General features: G+C 46.3%; 1 protein-coding gene across 3 annotated transcripts in view; it reads right to left on the reverse strand.

Annotated features, from left to right (window-relative positions):
* Window positions 1-2948: 2948 nt before the first annotated feature.
* The window catches only part of CCDC189 (coiled-coil domain containing 189), a 132604-nt gene continuing 113352 nt past the window's right edge, over window positions 2949-22200 (reverse strand). For all 3 annotated transcript variants that reach the window (XM_030210511.1, XM_030210513.1, XM_030210512.1), the window contains 3 exons: window positions 4423-4495; window positions 4153-4239; window positions 2949-3292 (listed from right to left, as the gene is read on the reverse strand). In XM_030210511.1, coding sequence (XP_030066371.1) covers window positions 3108-3292; window positions 4153-4239; window positions 4423-4495 — 345 coding nt within the window. In that variant the 3' untranslated portion in view covers window positions 2949-3107. The remainder of the gene's footprint in view (window positions 3293-4152; window positions 4240-4422; window positions 4496-22200) is intronic.

The following is a 22200-nucleotide window of genomic DNA, read 5'->3' on the forward strand; positions in this document are numbered from 1 at the left end:
TGAGCTTGTACACCGAGAGGAGGGCATGACTGCAATGATGCTTGCATAATTATCAGGTAACCCGATATCTACAGCTAAAAGCCATTTCATTGGCTGATGGTTCCAACAGTAGTTTCAGAGGAAGTTTAGCTGATGTAGTGTAGAAGAGCTGGTAAGTGAAAATCTGATTGGTTTTTTTTGGTGTTTGTTTTTATATAAAAGATTCTCCTTGGATAGGGAAGAGTCTGTGAAATGTGAAAATATATTTTGCTTTAATGAAACTGCTAAACTTTAGTCAGAGACTTATCAATGATCAGAAAAAGAAAGTCACCAGACAACAAAGGTAGAGAAAAATCATTTTATTTTCATTTTAGTGTTTGGAATATGTCTACTTTGAGAATTTACATCTGCTATCTTATTTTGCAATGTATAGCAATTTGTTTCTAAGAATATTGCTGACAATTCCTGTCAGTGTGGCAAGTGGTGAGTGATCATTTTCACAGTTAAAAATCATAAAAAACTAGTAAAAAATGCCCGTTTCAAAAGGGAAGGAAACGGGCGCTAGCAAGGCCATCCCCCACCCTCCCTCTCTCGCTGATCCAGACTCTGCCGTCCCTCCGCTTTCACCCCCCTTTCCGCGACCCAGTCGATCCCCCTTCTCGGCGAAAACTGTCCCCTGCCGCGGTCCAGTACCTGTGCTGATGGGGGACCCCAACCCCCGTCAGCCGAAGTCCTGTGCTGGCCTTCGAGGCATTGCTTTTTCAATGATTTTGTGTCCAAGTTGCTCTGCGTGCATCTGACATCATACGCACGCAGAGGAACTTGAACCGAAGATCATTGAAGAAGCAACGGCACGAAGGCCAGCACAGGACTTCGGCTGACGGGTGTTGGGGTCCCCCGTCAGCACAGGTACTGGACGGCGGCGGGGGACGGTTTTCGCCGAGAAGGGGGGTCGACTGGGTCGCGGAAGGGAGGTGCTGTGGGCTGTAACACAGGGGGAGAAACTCCCCTTGCTTTGGTATCAGCTGTCACTGACGTCAGTGCGTGCCTGCCTAGCAGACCACCTCCGAGGGAGGCACGGTCCCAGGCACATCCTGTTGGAGGTGAGAATTATTATATAGGATTATTTGCGATCAAGTATTTCGCAAGAAAGGCTTGTAAGCCTTGCCATGTTTGCTATTGAGAATGATATATGTGCCCAGTTAGATATCAAAGATTTAATTACTAATTTTGGGAACATGAAAGCACGGAAAGCTAAGTGGTTGTAAACCCTCTATTTGTTCAGCAATCCCACAAAGATGCACTGCATCTTTCAGCTCCTATTTCTTTTGCATCTTGTGCCACACGGGGGGGGGGGGGGGGGGGGGGGGCGCCAACTGATAGTCTGCAGGGGGGCACCAGAGACCCTAGGCACGGCCCTGGATAAGGTGACCAGTTTCTCCTAAACCGAATTGGGAGACTAAGGAGGCAGTGAAACAAGAGTCATTTGAGGTTGAAGTGAGATAACAGACGCTGAAGTAGTGGCAGGATTTCCCTTCGTATGCTAGTAGTGTCCTATACAACTCCCTTAAGAAGAAGTATTGCTAAAGGGCTGGGGTGAAAATATAGGCTTTTCAGAACCTGTATCAGTTCTCCTCATCTGTTAGATGTGCCTGCATGAAAAGCAGCCTGAGGGATGCTATGGTGTTTTGTTTGTTTTAAACCTCACCGTATTAAGAACTGCTAGCCAACTTGTCCTGATTCTTACTTCCTGAACTATCATCTTTAAAGCCTGCAAAAGGCAGGGCAGCCTTATTGTTGAAAGCTTCAGTTTCTCTTTTCTGAAGAAAGGGAAACAACTTTAGAAGCTATTTAGTGGGTGGTAGGAGGAGAAAGTAATGAGGAAGGTAGAATAAGATTGCAGCTCTAGTCCTACTTTTGGTAAGAGAGAAACTACTCTTGAGGACTCAGCAGAAGCCACTAAAGCTGATTTCCCCAAGAGTCTAAATTGAGCTTAGCAGGTTAGATGTGGCTGAGGGAAGAACTTTTACTGGCAGTGCTGCCATCCCAAAGGGTTGATGAGAGCTGCAAAACTATAGGCAGCAGAGTAGGGTGGGCTATACTCATATATTGTCCAACACAGCATCAGAAACAAGAGTTTGGAGGGGGGCTGAAGATTGGTTTGTTTGGCCCTCTAATTATAAAGGTGTTCTACTGCCCCTATGCAAACCAAAGTAACAATTAGTAGTGGTGTAGATTAACACTAGTGTTAAGGTACTATTAGCTTTGAATGAATATACAAAGTAGTACATTTAAAACGAATTGGAGAAAATATTTCTTCACTCGACGTGTAATTAAACTCTGGAATTCATTGCCAGAAAATGTAGTAAAAGCAGGTAGCTTAGCGGGGTTTCAAAAAGGTTTGGATAGCTTCCTAAACGAAAAGTCTATAAGCCATTATTAAAATAGACTTGAGGAAAATCCTCTGCTTATTTTTAGGATAAACAGCATAAAATGTATTGTACTGAGATCTTGCCAGGTACTTTGTAACCTGGATTGGCCACTGTTGGAAACAGGATGCCAGGCCTGATGGAAATTTGGTCTGTTCCAGTATGGCAATACTGATGTACTTATAACGCCGATTAGAAAAAAAAAAGTCAACAAATTAAAACTTACTGATGTCTGCTGGGTGTTGGGGGAAGAAGCTGCATCCAGTCCAGCTGGAAGAATAAGTAGCCTAAAGAGGCTGCAGAGGGGAAAATGGGAATCTTTGTGCAAACTTGCTAAGTTAAAAAAAAAAAAATTCAAGCTGGAGCAGGGTTCTCCAAGCACCCTAGCTTTGACAGATGATGTCATCAAAAAGCGTTCCTAAATTTGCTCTGCTTGTCTACAAGTATAACTTACGCTTCATCTTCTTGCCCCCCTTTTGCCACCAAAGCTGTTCCTGTACTGTCTATCTTATCAGTCAAGGAGAACTGGGAGGCGTCATATAAGACCAGAGCAGCATTTTTTTTTTAATTAAAAGACCACAACCACATAGCACTAGCACCACCTTCATCTTTGCATTCTGTATAAGATATATAATCTGTTAACTGTTCCCTCTTAATTGTCCATGCAGGTAAGAACCTCCTCTGGTTCTCTTGAGTTTATCACTTGCGTTTTCCCTTGCTGCCTCCGTGGGATTTTTTGGTGCTCGATGGTTCTTCTAGCAATGCCAGTTTGGAACTGAAATTATGCTCACTAGCAAGCAGCTTTTCTTCTACAATTGAAAGCAGCTGGGAGACTTCCAGTGCTAGCTGTGCTTTTATGTAGTTTTTCAGTGGTGCCATGGGGCCTGTAAAAAAAAAAAAAAAATCTAAATAAAATAAAACCACACATACAGAATAGGAGGAGGGAACAGAACCCTGATAGATGTCATTGTGTTAATTCAGTGACAGTGCTTTGTATCAATCTAACTTTGTTATGATAGCATCTCATGACATTTGAATGCTGCTATACTGCCCAGACAGTACATGAGAGGGATAGTTTGAAGCAGAGTCTCCAAATGGGTTAGTTTTGTATATACCATGAGGCATATTTTCAAAGCACTTAGCCTTCCAAAGTTCCATAGGTTTCTATGGAACTTTGGAAGGCTAAGTGCTTTGAAAATATGCCTCCATGTCAGTAATGGACCTTGCCTAAATCAGGGTATGTGGCATAGGATCTCAGTCTCTCAGATGTACTGATAGGGCTCGTTGTAACACTTCCTTTGTGCCAACAAGAGCTTTTCTTGAGTTTTTTTAGTGTTCTACCATGCTGATTGGTACCAGCTGAAAATTCAATGCTGAGCCAGTTTGGGCACTTGATTTAAATTTCTAGGTTTGCAGAGCTGGCTAACACAGAGCCGGTTAAGTGCAACAAACGGCACTTATCCGGCTCTGGGGTTACCATATAAAGATAGGACAGCATAAACGTCAGTCCCATTTAAGCAGTTAACCTGGTTAGTTAAGTTCTGAATATCAGCACTTAACTGGCCATGTACTCACTCCGCCCCTGGAGTGCTTCCAACATAGCTGGTTTTGAGTTTGGCACTTATGCCGCCGCTGAAAATGACCGGTTAGCCTTGAACAGGAAATTTAACTGGCCAAGGGTAGTTTCTGGCTTGTTAAATCACGTTGAATATTGACCCCTCAGTTTTTCCCTTTAGTATCTTACTTTCATCTTCTTCAGCTGCCTCTTCAGCAACAGCAGTGGCTTGCTCTTTCTCCCTTGGGCTACTTGAATCATCAAACCCTGGTTCCACTGCAACACAAAGATCATCCACTTAAAGAGATTTCATAATTATTCCCTGCAGCAAGTCTTGATGACTGAATCAGATATGGCAAGAGCTGCCCTACAGCCATAGCTGAACTCCTTTTAGATGAAGGTAGGACTGTTTGTTAGAATTAAAGATCAAAAGAAGAGCTTCTTATTTTCTTCCTGTACCTGAGACATTTCTTTTCAGTTGTATTTTGGACTCAGAAAGGCCACAGTAAGACAGGGAAATATCTAGTCGGACCTTGAACAAGAAACAAGATGTCAGAAATCCATGGATAAACGTAATCCCATCTCTGTGGCACAGATAGGTCTGTTGAAAGAGAGGTACTTGCAAAATGTGCATATAAATGTTTCTAGGCAGGGCAAGTGTGTTTGAATACACACACACACACACACACATATACAGAAGCATGTCAGTGCAAAAGTATTAAACATTCTAGGCAAGTTTTCAGGCGTGGATACTCCCTCCACACCCCTCAATTAAGTTTTAGGCCCATAATGCCACCCTGAGTTTTTGATATTTAAACTCACTGTCCACTGCATGTGGGTCTATTGGAGGGGGAATTTGGGAGCGGGGAAGGCAGGTAGGAATGGGATTCTTTATAGCTTTTCTTAGAATGGTGGGGAAAGGAACTCAGGTATAGGGTTAATGGGGAAAATGTATGTGTGAGATTATATGTATGAGAAGAGCATATGGGGGTGACCAGATGAGATGGGATATGGCAGTAAGTGGGAGAGAAGGGGTGAGGGATAGGGGGGACCATGGGCGTAGTTTGACTGTTTCATTTGGGGGGCAAAGGGTGTGGCTTGGCACATTTGCATATTTATTTGCATATATACATCTCATACATATTCATTATGTCTATTAATAATAACAATGAAAACACACATGCACCAGACTAAAATGCTGAATATGAAGCCAGCATATCAAAAACAATCGGGCCAGACACTTTATGAAATAACACAAAACCTTACAAAAAGACACTCAAAACCTATACAGAAAACTTAACACAAAACAGTCTTAACCCACCTATGAAAAGACAGTGCTACAAATTTTACACTGGACCCTAGAGCACCAATATACCTGCTACTGGAAAACTGTAACAAGCTGGACTGTTACACATTCCTAGGCAAACGCTACATGCTAGCAGAATCCGTCACGTCAGTCACATATGCAGAACATGGACAGACCCTCATGTGATACAAAATAGGGAACCACAAAAAACATGCCCACAAAAACTGAAATATAGATCTCTTCAAGAAAGTCAGACTCTGTAAGCAGTGCAAATACTGGTAAAAGAGAAACAGAAATGTATTTTCTCCTGTACTCTACAAAATACAACAACAAAAAAAATGTACATTTCACAAAGCAGGCACATCTTAGTCCTTAAAAAGCATTAAATAAAAATAATGTTTTCTTTTCTACCTCTGTTGTCTGAGCATTCTATTTTTCTAGTTGGTCTGGTCCCATTCTCTTTTCCACTTTCCATGTAACAGTCTTCTCCTAAATTCTTTTCCTGGTTGACTTTTCCATTTCTTCACTCTTCTCTTGTCTTTTTCCTGTCCTTCTCTGCATTTGTCTGGCACTGATCTTTCATTTTACTCCCCCCCCCCCCCCCCCCCCCCCCCACTTTTCTCTCACTTTTTTGTCCTTAGTATCCATCTACCTACTGGCTTTGACCATCTCCCTCATTCCCTCTCCAGCACTCCATTCCCCCCTCTGTCTCTCCCTTACCCAGTCTCCTAAATTCCTCCCCCATCTTTCACCTACTTCATTAGTCCCCCATTCCCATACTCTGTACGCACCCCCTTTGCCCTCATCTACCCTCCACTGCATCTCATCACCCTATCAATCCCAGCTCTCTTTCCTTCCCTTGCCTCCAAGACCACTCTTCTGCCTGTTAGCTTACACCCCATGCCCAACAACTTATCTTTCACCATCTTTTTAACCCCTTTATACCCTAACTCAACCCCCTTCAAAGACTTATCCCCTTCTCCTATACCCCTCACCAGTACCCCAATCCCTTTTCAATGTCTCTTATCCTCTCTCCAGTCTTCCAGGTCATTCACCTTATGTCTCAACCGTTTACTTATTTATTACATTTGTATCCCACATTTTCCCACCTATTTGCTGGCTCAATGTGGCTTACAGTATATAGTACCATAGAGGCGATCGCCAGTACCGGTTTGAACAAATACAGAGTGAGGTTATGATAGAGTAAAGGTCAATGTGTGATAGACACATTGGGAATCGTAAGGAGTAAGAGTTAAATTATGTTCAGTTCTAGCTTTTCCCCACATCATCCTTTTTTCTTGCCCTTTTTCTCATATCCCTCATTTCACATCCTGCTTCTTCCCTTCTCTCCCCCCCCCCCCAGTCCCATCCATCTCCTGGCTCCTTGCCCTCTGCTGTGCCCCACCTCTCCCAGTCCCATCCATCTCCTGCTCCTTGCCCTCTGCTCACCACCCCTCCCAGTCCAATCCATCTCCTGCTCCTTGCCCTCTGCTCACCACCCCTCCCAGTCCCATCCATCTCCTGCTCCTTCCCTCCGCTGTGTCCCACCTCTCCCAGTCCCATCCATCTTCTGTTCCTTCCCTCTGCTCACCGCTCTTCCCAGCCAGTCCCATCCATCTTCTGCTCCTTCCCTCTGCTCACCATCTCTCCCAGTCTCATCCCTCTTCTGCTCCTTCACTCTGCTGTGCCCCACCTGTCCCAGTCCCATCCATCTCCTGCTTCTTCCCTCTGCTCACCACCACTCCCAGTCCCATCCATCTCCTGCTCCTTCCCTCTGCTGTGCCCCACCTGTCCCAGTCCCATCCATCTCCTGCTTCTTCCCTCTGCTCACCACCCCTCCCAGTCCCATCCATCTTCTGCTCCTTCCCTCTGCTCACATCCCCTCTCAGTCCCATCCATCTCCTGCTCCTTCCCTCTGCTCACCACCCCTCTCAGTCCCATCCATCTCCTGCTCCTTCCCTCTGCTCACCACCCCTTTCAGTCCCATCCGTCTCCTGCTCCTTCCCTCTGCTGTGTCTCACCTCTCCCAGTCCCATCCATCTTTTGCTCCTTCCCTCTGCTCACCACTCTTCCCAGCCAGTCCCATCCATCTTCTGCTCCTTCCCTCTGCTCACCACCCTTTCCAGTCCCATCCATCTCCTGCTCCTTCCTTCTGCTCACCACCCCTCCCAGTCCCATCCATCTCCTGCTCCTTCCCTCTGCTGTGCCCCACCTCTCCCAGTCTGGGCTGTACCCCCCCCCCCCCCCGCGCACAAGCAACCACAAGCATACTTTGAGGACTGGGATCATTATCCCCTACCCAACCTCTGGCGCAGCTGTCCAATCTTTCTGTGCTCCCGGCTTTAGCGATGTATACATGCTGCCTTCGGTCTGTCCTGGAAACCTTCTCTTCAACTTCCTATTCCCGCATAGGTGGGACCAAGGGACGTTGCAGAGAAAAGGCTTCTGGGGCAGTGCGAAGGCAGCGTGTATACATCGCTAACGCTGCCGGGAGCACAGAAAGATTGAAGACTGCAGCGCCAGAGGGAAGGAGGAAGAGAGGGGTTGCATGGAATCGGCGATCGGCAATGCAGGCGGTGGCAAGCCGTTTGTGGGGGCACTGCCCCCCTCGCCCCCCAAACTACACCCATGGGGGGAGGTAGTAGGCAGTGGGAGAGAAGGGGAATGAAGGAATATAGAAATGGGGGGGGGGGGATAGAGACATGAGATCTGTTCTGGGGAAAAGCACTTGAATGGGCAATGCTGGGAGGCTTTAGAACATAAGCGTTGCCATACTGGGACAGATCAGTGGTTCGTCAAGCCCAGTATCCTGTTTCGAACAGCGGTCAATCCAGGTCACAAGTACCTAGCAGGATCCCAAAAGAGTAAACACATTTTGTGCTGCTTATTCTTGAAATAAGAAGTGGATTTTCCCAAGCATCCTTCTTAATAATGGGCTTATGGACTTTTAAGAAATTATCCAAATCTTTTAAAATCCTGCTAAGCCAACTGTTTTTACCACATTTTCTGGCAATGAATTCCAGAGTTTAATTACACATTGAGTGAAGAAATATTTTCTCTGATTTGTCTTAAATTTACTACTTAGTAGCTTCGTTACATGTCCCTAGTCCTTGTATTTTTGGAAAGAGATTCACATCTACCCTTTCCACTCCACTCAGTATTTTACAGACCTCAGCTGTCTCTGCTCCAAGCTTCTTTAGTCTTTCGTCATAGGAAGGCATCCCATCCCCTTTGACATTTTCGTCACCCTTCTCTGTATCTTTTCTAATTCCACTTTATCTTTTTTTGAGATGTGGTGACTAGAATTGCACACAGTATTCGAGGTGTGGTCACACCATGGAGCAATACAAAGGCGTTATAATATTCTAACTTTTGTTTTCCATTCTTTTTCTAATAATTCCTAACATTTTATTTGTGTTCTTAGCCACCACTGCACAATGAGCAAAGGGTTTCAACATATCAACGATGACAACTAGATCCTTTTCCTGGGCAATGACTCTTAATGTGGAACCCTACATCATGTAGCTATAATTTGTGTTCCACTTTCCTACATTCATCACTTTGCGTCTGCACTTGCTCATATTAAATGTCATCTGCCATTTGGCTGCCCAGTCTTTCAGTCTCATAAGGTCCTCTTCCAATTTTTCATAATCTTCTTGCAATTCAACAACTTTGAATAACTTTGTGTCATCAGCAAATTTAATTACCTCACTAGTTATTTCCATCTCTAGATCATTTATAAATATGTTAAAAAGCAGTGGTCCCATCACAGACCCCTGGATAACCCCACTATCTACCCTTCTCCAGTGACAATATTGATCATATAATCCTACTCTCTGTTTCTTTTAACCAGTTCTTAGTCGACAACAGGACCCTGCTTCCTAATTTCCTCAGGAGTTGTTCATGAGGTACTTTGTCATAATTCCTTTTGAAAATCCAGATACACAATAATGAACCGGCTCACCTTTATCCACATGTTTATTTACCCTTTCAAAGAAATGTAGTGGATTGGTGAGGCAAGACTTCCCTTGAGTAAATCCAAGTTGGCTTTGTCTCAATACTCTATGCCTACGTCTATGCTTAGTAATTTTGTTCTTTATAATAGTCTCTACATTTTGCCCAGCACTGATGTCAGGTTCACTGGTGTATAATTTCCCGAATCACCTCTGGAACCCTTTTAAAAAATTGGTGTTACACTTGCAACCCTCCAATCTTTCGGTACCATGCTTCATTTTAAAAATAAACCAGGCAGAAACAGAGCTCTTGTCCCCACGGAGGGGGGTGCTGGCTTGAGCTGAAGGGAGAGAGGTGCTGGACCCATCTGAGGGGAGGGGCAGGGGCTGAAGGAAAGGGAGAAAGGTGCTGGTGGGGGGAAAGGAGCTGGAGGGAAGGGACAGAGGTGCTAGATCCATGGGGGGAAGGGATAGAGGTGCTGAACCCATGGGGGGCTGGGAGAGAGGTGCTGAACCTATGGGGAGGGCTGGAGGAAAGGGAGAGAGGTGCTGGACTGTGGTGGGGGACTGCTGGAGAGAAGGGTCGGAGGTGCTGGAGCCAAATTGGGGGAGGTCTGGAGGTGAAGGGGCTAGAGCGGGAGGAGAAGGTGCTGGACTGGAGGGTCCTAGAGGGACAAAGGCACTGGACCCATGGGGGGGGGCTGGAGCTGGAGCGAGATAGTCGCTGGTCCCATTGGAGGGAGCGGAACTGCTGGAGGGAAGGGTGAGAGGTGCTGGAACGGAAAAGGTTGTATGAATTGATGGGAGAGGGGGAAAGACTGCACTTGGATAGGTGGGCAGAGAGGGGGGGGGGGGGGGAAAGGCTGCACAAGAATGGAAGGGAGAGGGGAAATGCACATGGATGGAATGTTGCTACTATATGGGTTTCTGCCTGGTACTTGTGACCTGGATTGGCCACTGTTGGAAGCAGGATACTGGGCTAGATATTACTAATAGCTCTGCAAAGTTTATTTTACATAAGAATAGCCATACTGGGCCAGACCAATGGTCTATCTAGCCCAGTATCCTGCTTCCAACAGTGGCCAATCTAGGTCACAAGTACCTGGCAGAAACTCAAATAGTAAACCACCCATCTAGGTGATTTGTTACTCTTTATCAAATTGCCCTATTACATCTTCCAGGTTGACAGAGATTTGTTTCCATTTCTCTGACTCATCAGCATTCAACACTATTTCTGGCACTAGTATCTTCCCCACATCTTCCTCAGTGAAGACTGAATTAAAGAAGTATTTTATAAAAAAGAGGAATTTAGGTAGACAAACCTTTTGGAAACGAGGTATTGACTAATCTTAAAATAAATTACCTTAAATATCGATGGGATATACTCACCATTCAGATGCACAAAAGTGTTGGGTACTTGAAAAAAAATAGGGCATGGATATAGTCTTCCTACAAGAGATCTAGCTCAGTGAGTGGAACAGAAAAAGCTGTAATGAGATCAGGTTGGAGACCTGACCTTCTCTTCTTACACCAGTAGACAGGGAGAGGTGACGATCTTGCTGCATATATGAGAGTCATTTGATTTATACAAAATCTTCCAGGGCCCACATGAGTGCTACATTATAACAGGGGGTAAGGGTGGTGCTTTACAATGCATGTTAGTTGGTTTCAATCACAACTTACTTCTTGACACACTGTCCTCTTTTGGATTCCAGGGCTCTGTCCTCTCCTGGTTCTCCTCCTATCTCTCCCATCGTACCTTCAGAGTACATTCTCATGGTTCTTCCTCCACCCCTATACCGCTCTCTGTCGGAGTCCCTCAGGGTTCTGTCCTTGGACCCCTTCTTTTCTTTATCTACACCTCTTCCCTGGGCTCCCTGATCTCGTCTCATGGCTTCCAGTATCATCTTTATGCTGATGACACCCAGCTTTATCTCTCCACACCTGACATCACTGCGGAAACCCAGGCCAAAGTATCGGCCTGCTTATCTGACATTGCTGCCTGGATGTCCAACCGCCACCTGAAACTGAACATGGCCAAGACCGAACTTCTTGTCTTCCCACCCAAACTCACTTCTCCTCTACCTTCACTCTCTATTTCGGTTGATAACACCCTCATCGTCCCCGTCTCATCTGCCCGCAACCTCGGTGTCATCTTCGACTCCTCCCTCTCCTTCTCGGCGCATATCCAGCAGATAGCCAAGACCTGTCGCTTCTTCCTCTACATTAGCAAAATCCGCCCTTTCCTCTCTGAGCACACCACCCGTACTCTCATCCACTCTCTCGTTACCTCTCGCATTGACTACTGCAACCTACTCCTCACTGGTCTCCCACTTAGCCACCTATCCCCCCTTCAGTCCGTTCAGAACTCTGCTGCACGTCTTATATTCCGCCAGAACCGATACACTCATATCACCCCTCTCCTCAAGTCACTTCATTGGCTTCCGATCAGGTACCGCATTCAATTCAAGCTTCTGCTACTAACCTTCAAATGTACTCGATCTGCAGCCCCTCCCTACCTCTCAACCATCATCTCCCCTTACGTTCCTACCCGTAACCTCCGCTCTCAAGACAAATCCCTCCTTTCAGTACCCTTCTCCACCACCGCCAACTCCAGGCTCCGCCCTTTCTGCCTCGCCTCACCCCACGCGTGGAACAAACTCCCCGAGCCCATATGCCAGGCCCCCTCCCTGCCCATCTTCAAATCTCTGCTTAAAGCCCACCTCTTCAATGTCGCTTTCGGCAACTAACCTCTACCTCTATACCCAGGAAATCTAGACTGCCCCAACTTGACATTTCGTTCTTTAGATTGTAAGCTCCTTTGAGCAGGGACCGTCCTTCTTTGTTTATTTTGTACAGCGCTGCGTAACCCTAGTAGCGCTCTAGAAATGTTAAGTAGTAGTAGAAGTTTCAGAGCCAATAGCCCAATTAGCAATGTTTGATGATTACTATCAGACTGCAGGAGGTGTCTATAACATTACTAAAGACCATACGACAAAGCCCCCCAAAACTATAGCGAAGGACATGGAATGAGAAGAGAAAAATATTTTAAAGGCACAACTGGGCCTGGTAGATACTGGTGAACCCTGCATCTGGGGGAACTAGACTTTACTTTCTGTTCAGGTGTACATGCATCGTACTCCTGGTTGGATTACATACTGATGTTTAGCAAATCCAGAGGGCACAATGTGGGTGGAACAGGAATCACAGGAAAAAGAGAGGGACATTATTTGGAGAGGTACAGAGGAATAGCCTAATGATCAGGGTAGTAGGCTGGGAACTGAAAGGCCTAGGTTCAAATTCCACACAGCAACTCCTCGTGGCCTTGGGTCCATTGTCAGGTAGGTTCTGGCACTAATGCCAGTCCACTCCTGTATCATGCCAAAAAATATATATTTTTTTTTTTTGGGGGGGGGGGGGGGCACATTGGTCACCAGGAGTTGGTTCAAATCAAGAGCAGACCTAGATATTTGGAAAATGAACCCCACTCTGAAAATGGATGAGGAATTAAGTCTTCTTGAGGAAAGCCTGGCAGTAATATGTAGGAGAGGGAATGTTATAGGGGGGAAGTGGACAGTGTTACCTATTAGGAGACAATGAAGGCAGTACTCCAGTGGAAAATCATTGCATACAGAACTGGATAAAAAGAAGAGGAACAGAGAGCTTTTAGAGCTAACTAGAGAGCTACAGAAGTATAGAAAATTGTACTTGTCGCAGCAGGAAGAGATAGATAGGCTTAAATATGTTAGCATCTGGAAGAGAGCAGCTGAGCTCCTTAACCAGTGGGCAACAGCAAACAATGATAACTACAAAAATAGGGAAATAAAGCAGGCAGGTTGCTGGCTAGTCTTGAGGTTTTCTATCAAAAAGCGTATCATTGCAGGAATTAAGGGAACAGGGGGAGAATGTACAAAGAAAGACAAAGATGTAATGACACAACTTGTGTAGTACTATCAAATATTTTATCAAAATGATTTCTATAATGTAGACAATGGTGAAAGCAGGTAATTTTCTTTCCCCTAGACCCTCCAGACAGGTCAAGATGCTTGGGTTATGCACACCTACCAGCAGAGGGAAACTGAGAACACCTGACTTTGAACACTGTATATCTAACTGTGCAGAACCCCAACCAGCCAGAATACCAATAACCAAACAGAGAAAAAAATGAAGAAAGTTAGAACCCTGTACCTAGAACTCCTCACAAAATACCTATGCTTCCGCAGACCAAGCACAACCAGCGCCCTGACCTGCACCAGTCTACCACCAGAAACTAAGTCTGTTATCTTTTTGACCGTTATTGTACATACGCGTACAAGGCAAAACTCAGGCTCAAACACAAGAAACAAACACCATAATGAAAAACAGGGTGGGCTCTTGACTGGTCTGGAGGGTCTAGAGCAGTGATGGCGAACCTATGGCACACGTGTCAGAGAGGGTATGCAGAGTCCTCTCTGTTGGCACGCGCGCTGTCGCTGGTCCGCCCACACTCCCTCCCTCCGAGCACCAGACCGACCGACCTCCCTCCCTCCCACCAACCAAGCACCAGGCCGCCCACCCTCCCCACCCACCAACCAACCAAGGAAGCACCAGGCCGCCCGCCCGCGCTCCCTCCCTCCCAGCACCAGGGCCCCCCCCTCCTCCGAAATTTAAACAGCGTACCTCCTGGTTAAGGCGGCATCGGCAGCGAAAAGTGTGTTCGCGTGTTCTTTGCTGCTGCCGACGCTGTCTTAACCCAGAGGTACGCCTTTTAAATTTCGGAGGAGGGGGGCCCTGGTGCTGGGAGGGAGCGCGGGTGGGCGGCCTGGTGCTTCCTTGGTTGGTTGGAGGGAGCGCGGGCAGACCTGGTGCTGGGAGGGAGCGAGGGTGGGCGGCCTGGTGCTTGGTTGGTGGGAGGGAGCATGGGCAGACCTGGTGCTGGGAGGGAGCGCGGGCGAGCGGCCTGGTGCTTGGTTGGTGGGAGGGAGGGATGGAGGCCGACCTGGTGCTGCGAGGGAGGGAGGCTGACCTGGTGCTGGGAGGGAGGGAGGCCTACCTAGTGCTGGGTGCTGGATGGGAGGGAGGCCTGGTGCTGGGTGGGAGGGAGGCCTGATGCTGGGTGCTGCTGGGTGGGAAGGAGGGCGGCCTGATGCTGGGTGGTGGGTGGGCGGCCTGGTGCTTGGTGGGAGGGAGGCCTGAAGCTGGGTGCTGGGAGGGAGGGCAGGGGGGAGAGGAGGGTGGCTGGACATGGGTGGCTGGAGGGGAGAGGAGGGTGGCTGGACATTTGTGGCTGGAGGGGAGAGGAGGGTTGCTGTACATGGATGGAGGGCAAGAAATTAAGAAGAAAGGAGGAAAGTAAAGAAATAAATGGAAAGGAAGCCCTGGAAACGGAGTTAAGAGAACAGATAGAGAGCAGCAGAATCAGAGACTAGGACCAATACGGATAGAAAAACAAAATCACCAGACAACAAAGGTAGAAAAAATCATTTTATTTTCATTTTAGTGTTTGGAATATGTCCAATTTGAGAACTTACATCTGCTGTCTTATTTTGCACTGGGTATACTGGAGCTGTAACAGCTTACAGAAATGATTTATAAATCATGTTATTTTTTCTCCTATACTAGTATAATATTTTCAGTGATGTCTGTTTATATGCGCCATGGCTGGTGTAAGGGGTGTGGATATCATAGGGGTGGAGTCATATGTGGTGACCCTGCCCATAATGAGTACTGGCACTTTGCGATAGATAATTAGATTTTGGGTTGCTGTTTGGGCACTTGGTCTCTGAAAGGTTCGCCATCACTGGTCTAGAGGAAAGAAAATTAGAAGGTAAGGCCCAATTTCACCTTCTTCAGCAACCCTCCAGACTGGTCAAGACGCTTGGGAAGTACCAAAGCAGTAAACATCTATGGGTGGGACCCCCGAAAACCAGAAGTCAAAACTGGAGCTCCAAAACCAGCAACCTCTTTCGCCTGCACATCGATTCTATAATACTTCATAAAGGAATGCAAGGAAGACCATACCACTGCTCTGCAACTGTCCTGTGGAGGAAGCAAACTGTTCTCAGCCCAGGAGGAAGCCACCCCCTCCCCAAGTGGAATGTGCCTTAAGCACCGATGGCACATCGCAACCCTTGAGAAAGTAAGCGGAAGCAATCGCCTCCTTCAGCCACTGGGCTATCATTGCCTTGGAGGCGGCTGCCCCCTTCTTAGGCCCTCCATACAGAATAAACAATCTATCCGAAGCACAAAAATCCTACGTGCTCCTCGGATAATGACGCAAGACTCACTTCAAATCCAACTTCACTAAACAACGTTGAGTCTAATCCTCTGCTCTAACCCCCAGAATCGGCAAGGAAATTACCTGATTCACATGAAAGTCAAAAACAACCTTAAGCAAAAAGGACAGAATTGGCTTCAGTGAAACATTCTCCTTGGAAAAGGACAAAAATGGAGCCCTACCGGACAAAGCCTGCAACTCTGAAATCCTTTGCGCTGAAGAACATAAGAGTAGCCATACTGGGTCAGACCAATGGTCCATCTAGCCCAATATCCTGTTTTCCAAACAGTGGCCAAGCCAGGTCACAAGTACCTGGCAGAAACCCAAATTGTGGCAACACTCCATATTACAAATCCCAGAGCAAGCAGTTGATTCCCATGTCTGTCTCAACAGCATATGGACTTTTCCTCCAGGAATTTGTCCAATCCTTTTTTAAACTCGGATACGCTAACCACTGTTACCACCTCCTCCAGCAAAGAGTTCCAGAGCTTAACTATTTGTTGAGTGAAAAAATATTTCCTCCTATTTGTTTTTAAAGTATTTCCATGTAACTTCCTCGAGTGTCCCCTAGTCTTTGTACTTTTGGAACGAGTAAAAAATCAATTTACTTCTACTCGTTCTACACCACTCAGGATTTTGTAGAGCTCAATCATATCTCCCCTCATCCATCTCTTTTCCAATCTGAAGAACCCTAACCTCTTTAGCCTTTCGTCATACGAGAGGAGTTCCATCCCTTTTATCATTTTAGTCGCTCTTCTTTGAACCTTATCTAATTTTGCTATATCGTTTTTGAGATACAGTGACCAGAACTGAACACAATACTCAAAGTGCGGATGCACCATGGAGCGATACAAAGGCATTGTAGTATTTTCGGTCTTATTCACCATCCTTTTCCTAATAATTCCTAGCATCCTGTTTGTTTTTTTGGCCACCACCGCACACTAAGCAGAAGATTTCAGCGTACTATCTTCAATGGCACCCAGATCTTTTTCTTGAGCGCTGACCCCCAAGGTGGACCCTAGCATCAGATAACTGTGATTCGGATTATTCTTCACAGTTGGCATCACCTTGCATTTGTCCACATTAAATTTCATCTGCCATTTGGACACCCCGTCTTCCAATTTCCTAAGGTCTTCCTGCAATATTTCACATTCCGCAAGTGTTTTAACAACCTTGAATAGTTTTGTATCATCTGCAGATTTGATCACCTCACTCGTCGTTCCGATTTCTATATCATTTATAAATACATTAAATAGTACTGGTCCCAGTACAGATCCCTGTGGCACTCCACTCTCCTCCATTGAGAGAAAAAAACATTTAACCCTACCCTCTGTTTTCTGTCTAATAACCAATTCCTAATCCACACCAGAACCTTGCCTCCTATCCCATAACTCTTTAATTTTCTCAGGAGTCTTTCATGAGGAACTTTATCAAAAGCTTCCTGAAAATAGATACACTACATCAACCGGCTCACCTTTAGCCACATGTTTATTCACACCGTCAAAGAAATGAAGCAAATTCGTGAGGCAAGACTTCCCTCGGCTGAACCCATGCTGACTCTGTCCCATTAAACCATGTTTGTCAGGGAATCACGTAATGCAGTGAGGGGAATAGGATGCGTTCTCTTCCTCACCGGGGGCCCCGCTCTCCCTACTGGATAATTTTGGTGCTCTGGACCAACACTAAGAAACTAAACAAAGTTTACCCGGTGCCAGAACCTGTATGTTCAGATATATTCGCTTGCAGGCAGTGAGATGACAGGAAAAGGACGTAAAACAGCGAAAGAAAAGTCGTGGGCGGCGGAAGCCGAGATGGAGGATAGCCTGCCCGCAACCGCAGAATTCATTATGCAGCAGCTTACCCAGATTACCTCTGCAGTGGGACAAGCACTTGAGTCAAAATTCCAGCAGCTATCAGGCCAAATGACAAGCTTGGAAGCACTGTTGGCTGAAACAATGGCACGCGCAGGTGAGCTGGAAACCTGGGTATCCGTGCTGGAGGACTCAGACCCTGCGGCAACTGCTACAATAGAGCAGCTCACGCGACGGCAACAGGAACAATCCAAGAAACTGGATGATTTGGAAAATAGATCATGTCGCAGTAACCTACATAGCTGGACTACTGGAGACTGTGGCTAAGAGGCTACTGCCCACAGAACTGGAGCGCTGGCTGCGGAATTTGCATTTGATATAAGAAAATGCAAAGGCCCACTCTGCCTTGAACAAGCGCATAGAGTGGGCCAGATTCAAGATGGCAGACAGAAGCCACGTGTGGTGGTGATCAAGACCCACAATTATATATACAAATTGGAAACCCTGAGAGGCTATCATCAGAAGACACCCTGCAGTATGCAGGAGCACAGATCAAGATATTTCAGGACTATTCTGTGTCTCTGCAAGAGCAGCGAAGGAAATTTACATCGTTGTGTTCCTCCCTAGCAGCTAAGGGAGTGCACTTTATGCTACTGTATCCCACAAATTTGAAAATATCACTCAACGGTAAATAGCACTCCTATAATTCCCCAGAAGTATCGGAAAAGGCAAATAATTGACTAAAGGTTCCCACGGACAATCGTTGACTCATATACTATATTATGCTCTGTTAAGTTGGTCTAGATACTACATTTAAGAGTTGTGCTTTCTGGAGGCTATGCGTTTTGTTGGGAGAGCGGGGTCCCCTTGTTTCTATTGAGATCCCTAGGCTTTTTGGTTGCAGACTCTGTGGCAAGTGCTGGATGGAAGGATTAATGAGTGGAGTCGGGAGGGGGTCTGGGGGTAGAGGAGATGGGAGGGGTGGGGAGATAGGCGGGAGGACAGAAGCTCTTAGGGCATATTGTGGTTTACGGGAGCTATGAAAAGGTCGTGGCATGAGTGTGATTATTAAGTATGTACGGAGCCACTGGGGTGAAGGCTGGGCGCCCCAGGCTATGATTTTGGGAGCAACACTTTTCCTACTTGCTTTCTTTCCTTGTTATTTGGGATGACTCCCAATAAAAGTATTCGTATTTTAACTTGGACTCTAGGGGGCGTCTCATCTGGACATCGCCGCTGGTGCTTGTTTCCTCTCCTAGGGGGAGCGGCTCTATCGGTCCCGTCGAGGGCTTGGGTTCCGCGCCCCCTGTGCCACCACTTTACTCCCGGTGAGTTTCACTTGCTCCCCGGGCGTTCCGGAGCTTCGGGGGGGTGGGGGTGGTGGGTTGGGCGTGCTTTTCCCACGGGGATCCTCAATTTAAGGTCACCGGATTCTCAGGCGTCCTTCTGTGTACGTGCCATGCGGCTTCCCTGCTTACCGCTCAGTGCAGGGCGCTTGGATCCACGTCCCGGAGTCGGCCGCCTCCTTGTGCCCTGGGCCAGGTGCAGCGTGAACACAACTTCTTTCCCCGTTCGTGACTTCAACCGGGATTTGTTGCGAGCACCCCCAGGCTTCGCCGCCAATCTCTTGCGGTGTGGGCTCTCGGGAGTGGGCCTGATGCTGTCAAAGTTGGGACTTCATGCTAGGCGCGGCGGACTTAAGATCTTTTATAAAGGAACATGGCATGCTTTTACAGAGCCTCAGGATGCAGATGTCTTTCAAAAAGCGATGAACATAAAAACAGAGCCCAACAAAGACCATAATGGTAACTGACGAACTGACGCAATATGTGAACTGGTGGATTACAAAATGTTGGAATAATGGACAATCTTAATAGTTTCCTGATGAGGAAAATATGAGTGGTTTCCAATGAGACTTTGCAGAGGGACCTTGGCGAAGTAACCAATACCCCACAATTACTCACTCGTAAGGTGGGTAGAGAGGGTTGAATGAATAAAAGAGTGACAATAGATCTGAAACTGCTGAAGGACTAACGCAAAAGGTTTCTTAAATGTTGGATTTAAATGATAATGATTACTCTGTTAAAATGTTGACTTAGAGTGTATAAGAGTATATGTGAACGTGTGCGCATGTGTGTGATAAGAGAGGGTTGGGGGGAGGGCCGGGAGGGAACCATCACTGTGACCGATGATCTCCTCGACTCTGCGGGGGGATAAGAAGGGCGATATGGGTGAATTTGGGTTTCTATTAGAGGGAAAGGAGAAGGGAGGGAGGGAGGGATGGCAGAGGGTAGAGGGATTGGGTATAGGAATAAAGAAGGGACCTCAAATAAATAAGCAAAGACTAATCTGCTTTCTAATTACCACTATCAATGCAAAATATAGTCAGATGACCCACGACCAGGGCTCAAAATATGGGAAAAAGGGACCAGGGTGAGGCTGGGCGCCCGGTCCTTATTATGATAGATGCTTGCAATTCAGAATAAGACATAAGTACATAAGTAATGCCACACTGGGAAAAGACCAAGGGTCCATCGAGCCCAGCATCCTGTCCACGACAGCGGCCAATCCAGGCCAAGGGCACCTGGCAAGCTTCCCAAACGTACAAACATTCTATACATGTTATTCCTGGAATTGTGGATTTTTCCCAAGTCCATTTAGTAGCGGTTTATGGACATGTCCTTTAGGAAACTGTCTAACCCCTTTTTAAACTCTGCCAAGCTAACCGCCTTCACCACGTTCTCTGGCAACGAATTCAAGAGTTTAATTACGTGTTGGGTGAAGAAAAATTTTCTTCGATTTGTTTTGAACTTACTACACTGTAGTTTCATCGCATGCCCCCTAGACCTAGTATTTTTGGAAAGTGTGAACAGACGCTTCACATCCACCTGTTCCACTCATTATTTTATATACCTCTATCATGTCTCCCCTCAGCTGTCTCTTCTCCAAGCTGAAAAGCCCTAGCCTCCTTAGTCTTTCTTCATAGGGAAATCGTCCCATCCCCGCTATCATTTTAGTTGCCCTTCGCTGCACCTTTTCCAATTCCACTATATCTTTCTTGAGATGCGGCGACCAGAATTGAACACAATACTCAAGGTGCGGTCGCACCATGGAGCAATATAACAACATTATAAACGTTACTACTACTACTACTATTTAGCATTTCTATAGTGCTACAAGGCGTACGCAGCGCTGCACAAACATAGAAGAAAGACAGTCCCTGCTCAAAGAGATAACAATCTAATAGACAAAAAATAAAGTAAGCAAATCAAATCAATTAATGTGTACAGGAAGGAGGAGAGGAGGGTAGGTGGAGGCGAGTGGTTACAAGTGGTTACGAGTCAAAAGCAATGTTAAAGAGGTGGGCTTTGTCTAGATTTAAAGGTGGCCAAGGATGGGGCAAGACGTAGGGGCTCAGGAAGTTTATTCCAGGCATAGGGTGCAGCGAGACAGAAGGCGCGAAGTCTGGAGTTGGCAGTAGTGGAGAAGGGAACAGATAAGAAGGATTTATCCATGGAGCGGAGTGCACGGGAAGCGGTGTAGGGAAGGACGAGTGTGGAGAGATACTGGGGAGCAGCAGAGTGAGTACATTTATAGGTTAGTAGAAGAAGTTTGAACAGGATGCGAAAATGGATAGGGAGCCAGTGAAGCAACTTGAGGAGAGGGGTAGTATGAGTAAAGCGACCCTGGCGGAAGACGAGATGGGCAGCAGAGTTTTGAACCGATTGGAGAGGGGAGAGGTGACTAAGTGGGAGGCCAGCAAGAAGCAGATTGCAGTAGTCTAAACGAGAGGTGACAAGTGTGTGGATGAGGGTTTTGGTAGAGTGCTCGGAAAGAAAGCACCTGTTTTCCATACCTTTCCTAATAATACCCAACATTCTATTCGCTTTCCAAGCCGCAGCAGCACACTGAGCAGAAGGTTTCAGTGTATTATCGACGACGACACCCAAATCCCTTTCTTGGTCCGTAACTCCTAACGTGGAACCTTGCATGACATAGCTATAATTCGGGTTCTTTTTTCCCACATGCATCACCTTGCACTTGCTCACATTAAACGTCATCTGCCAACTAGCCGCCCAGTCTCCCAGTCTCGTAAGGTCCTTCTGTAATTTTTCACAATCCTGTCGCGAGTTAACGACTTTGAATAACTTTGTGTCATCAGCAAATTTAATTACCTCGCTAGTTACTCCCATCTCTAAATCATTTGTAAATATATGAAAAAGCAGCGGTCCTAGCACAGACCCCTGAGGAACCCCACTAACTACCCTTCTCCATTGTGAATACTGCCCATTTAACCCCACTCTCTGTTTCCTATCCTTCAACCAGTTTTTAATCCACAATAGGACTTTTCCTCCTATCCCATGACCCTCCAATTTCCTCTGTAGCCTTTCATGAGGTACCTTGTCAAACGCCTTTTGAAAATCCAGATACACAATATCAACCGGCTCCCCTTTGTCCACGTTTGTTTACTCCTTCAAAGAATTGAAGTAAATTGGTCAGGCAAGATTTCCCCACACACAAAAGCCATGCTGACTCGGTCTCAATAATCCATGTCCTTGGTTGTGCTCTGTAATTTTGTTTTTAATAATAGCCTCTACCATTTTCCCCGGCACCGATGTCAGACTCACCGGTCTATAATTTCCCTGATCTTCCCTGGAACCTTTTTTAAAAATGGGCGTTACAATGGCCACCCTCCAATCTTCAGGTACCACTCTCGATTTTAAGGATAAATTGCATATCACTAGCAGTAGCTCCGTAAGCTCATTTTTCAGTTCTATCAGTACTCTAGGATGAATACCATCCGGTCCAGGAGATTTGCTACTCTTCAGTTTGCTGAACTGCCCCATTATGTCCTCCAGGTTTACCGTGAAGTCAGTAAGTTTCTCCGACTCATCCGCTTGAAATATCATT

The sequence above is a fragment of the Microcaecilia unicolor genome, chromosome 7 (genome assembly GCF_901765095.1).
Source record: "Microcaecilia unicolor chromosome 7, aMicUni1.1, whole genome shotgun sequence".
Taxonomy (NCBI): domain Eukaryota; kingdom Metazoa; phylum Chordata; class Amphibia; order Gymnophiona; family Siphonopidae; genus Microcaecilia; species Microcaecilia unicolor.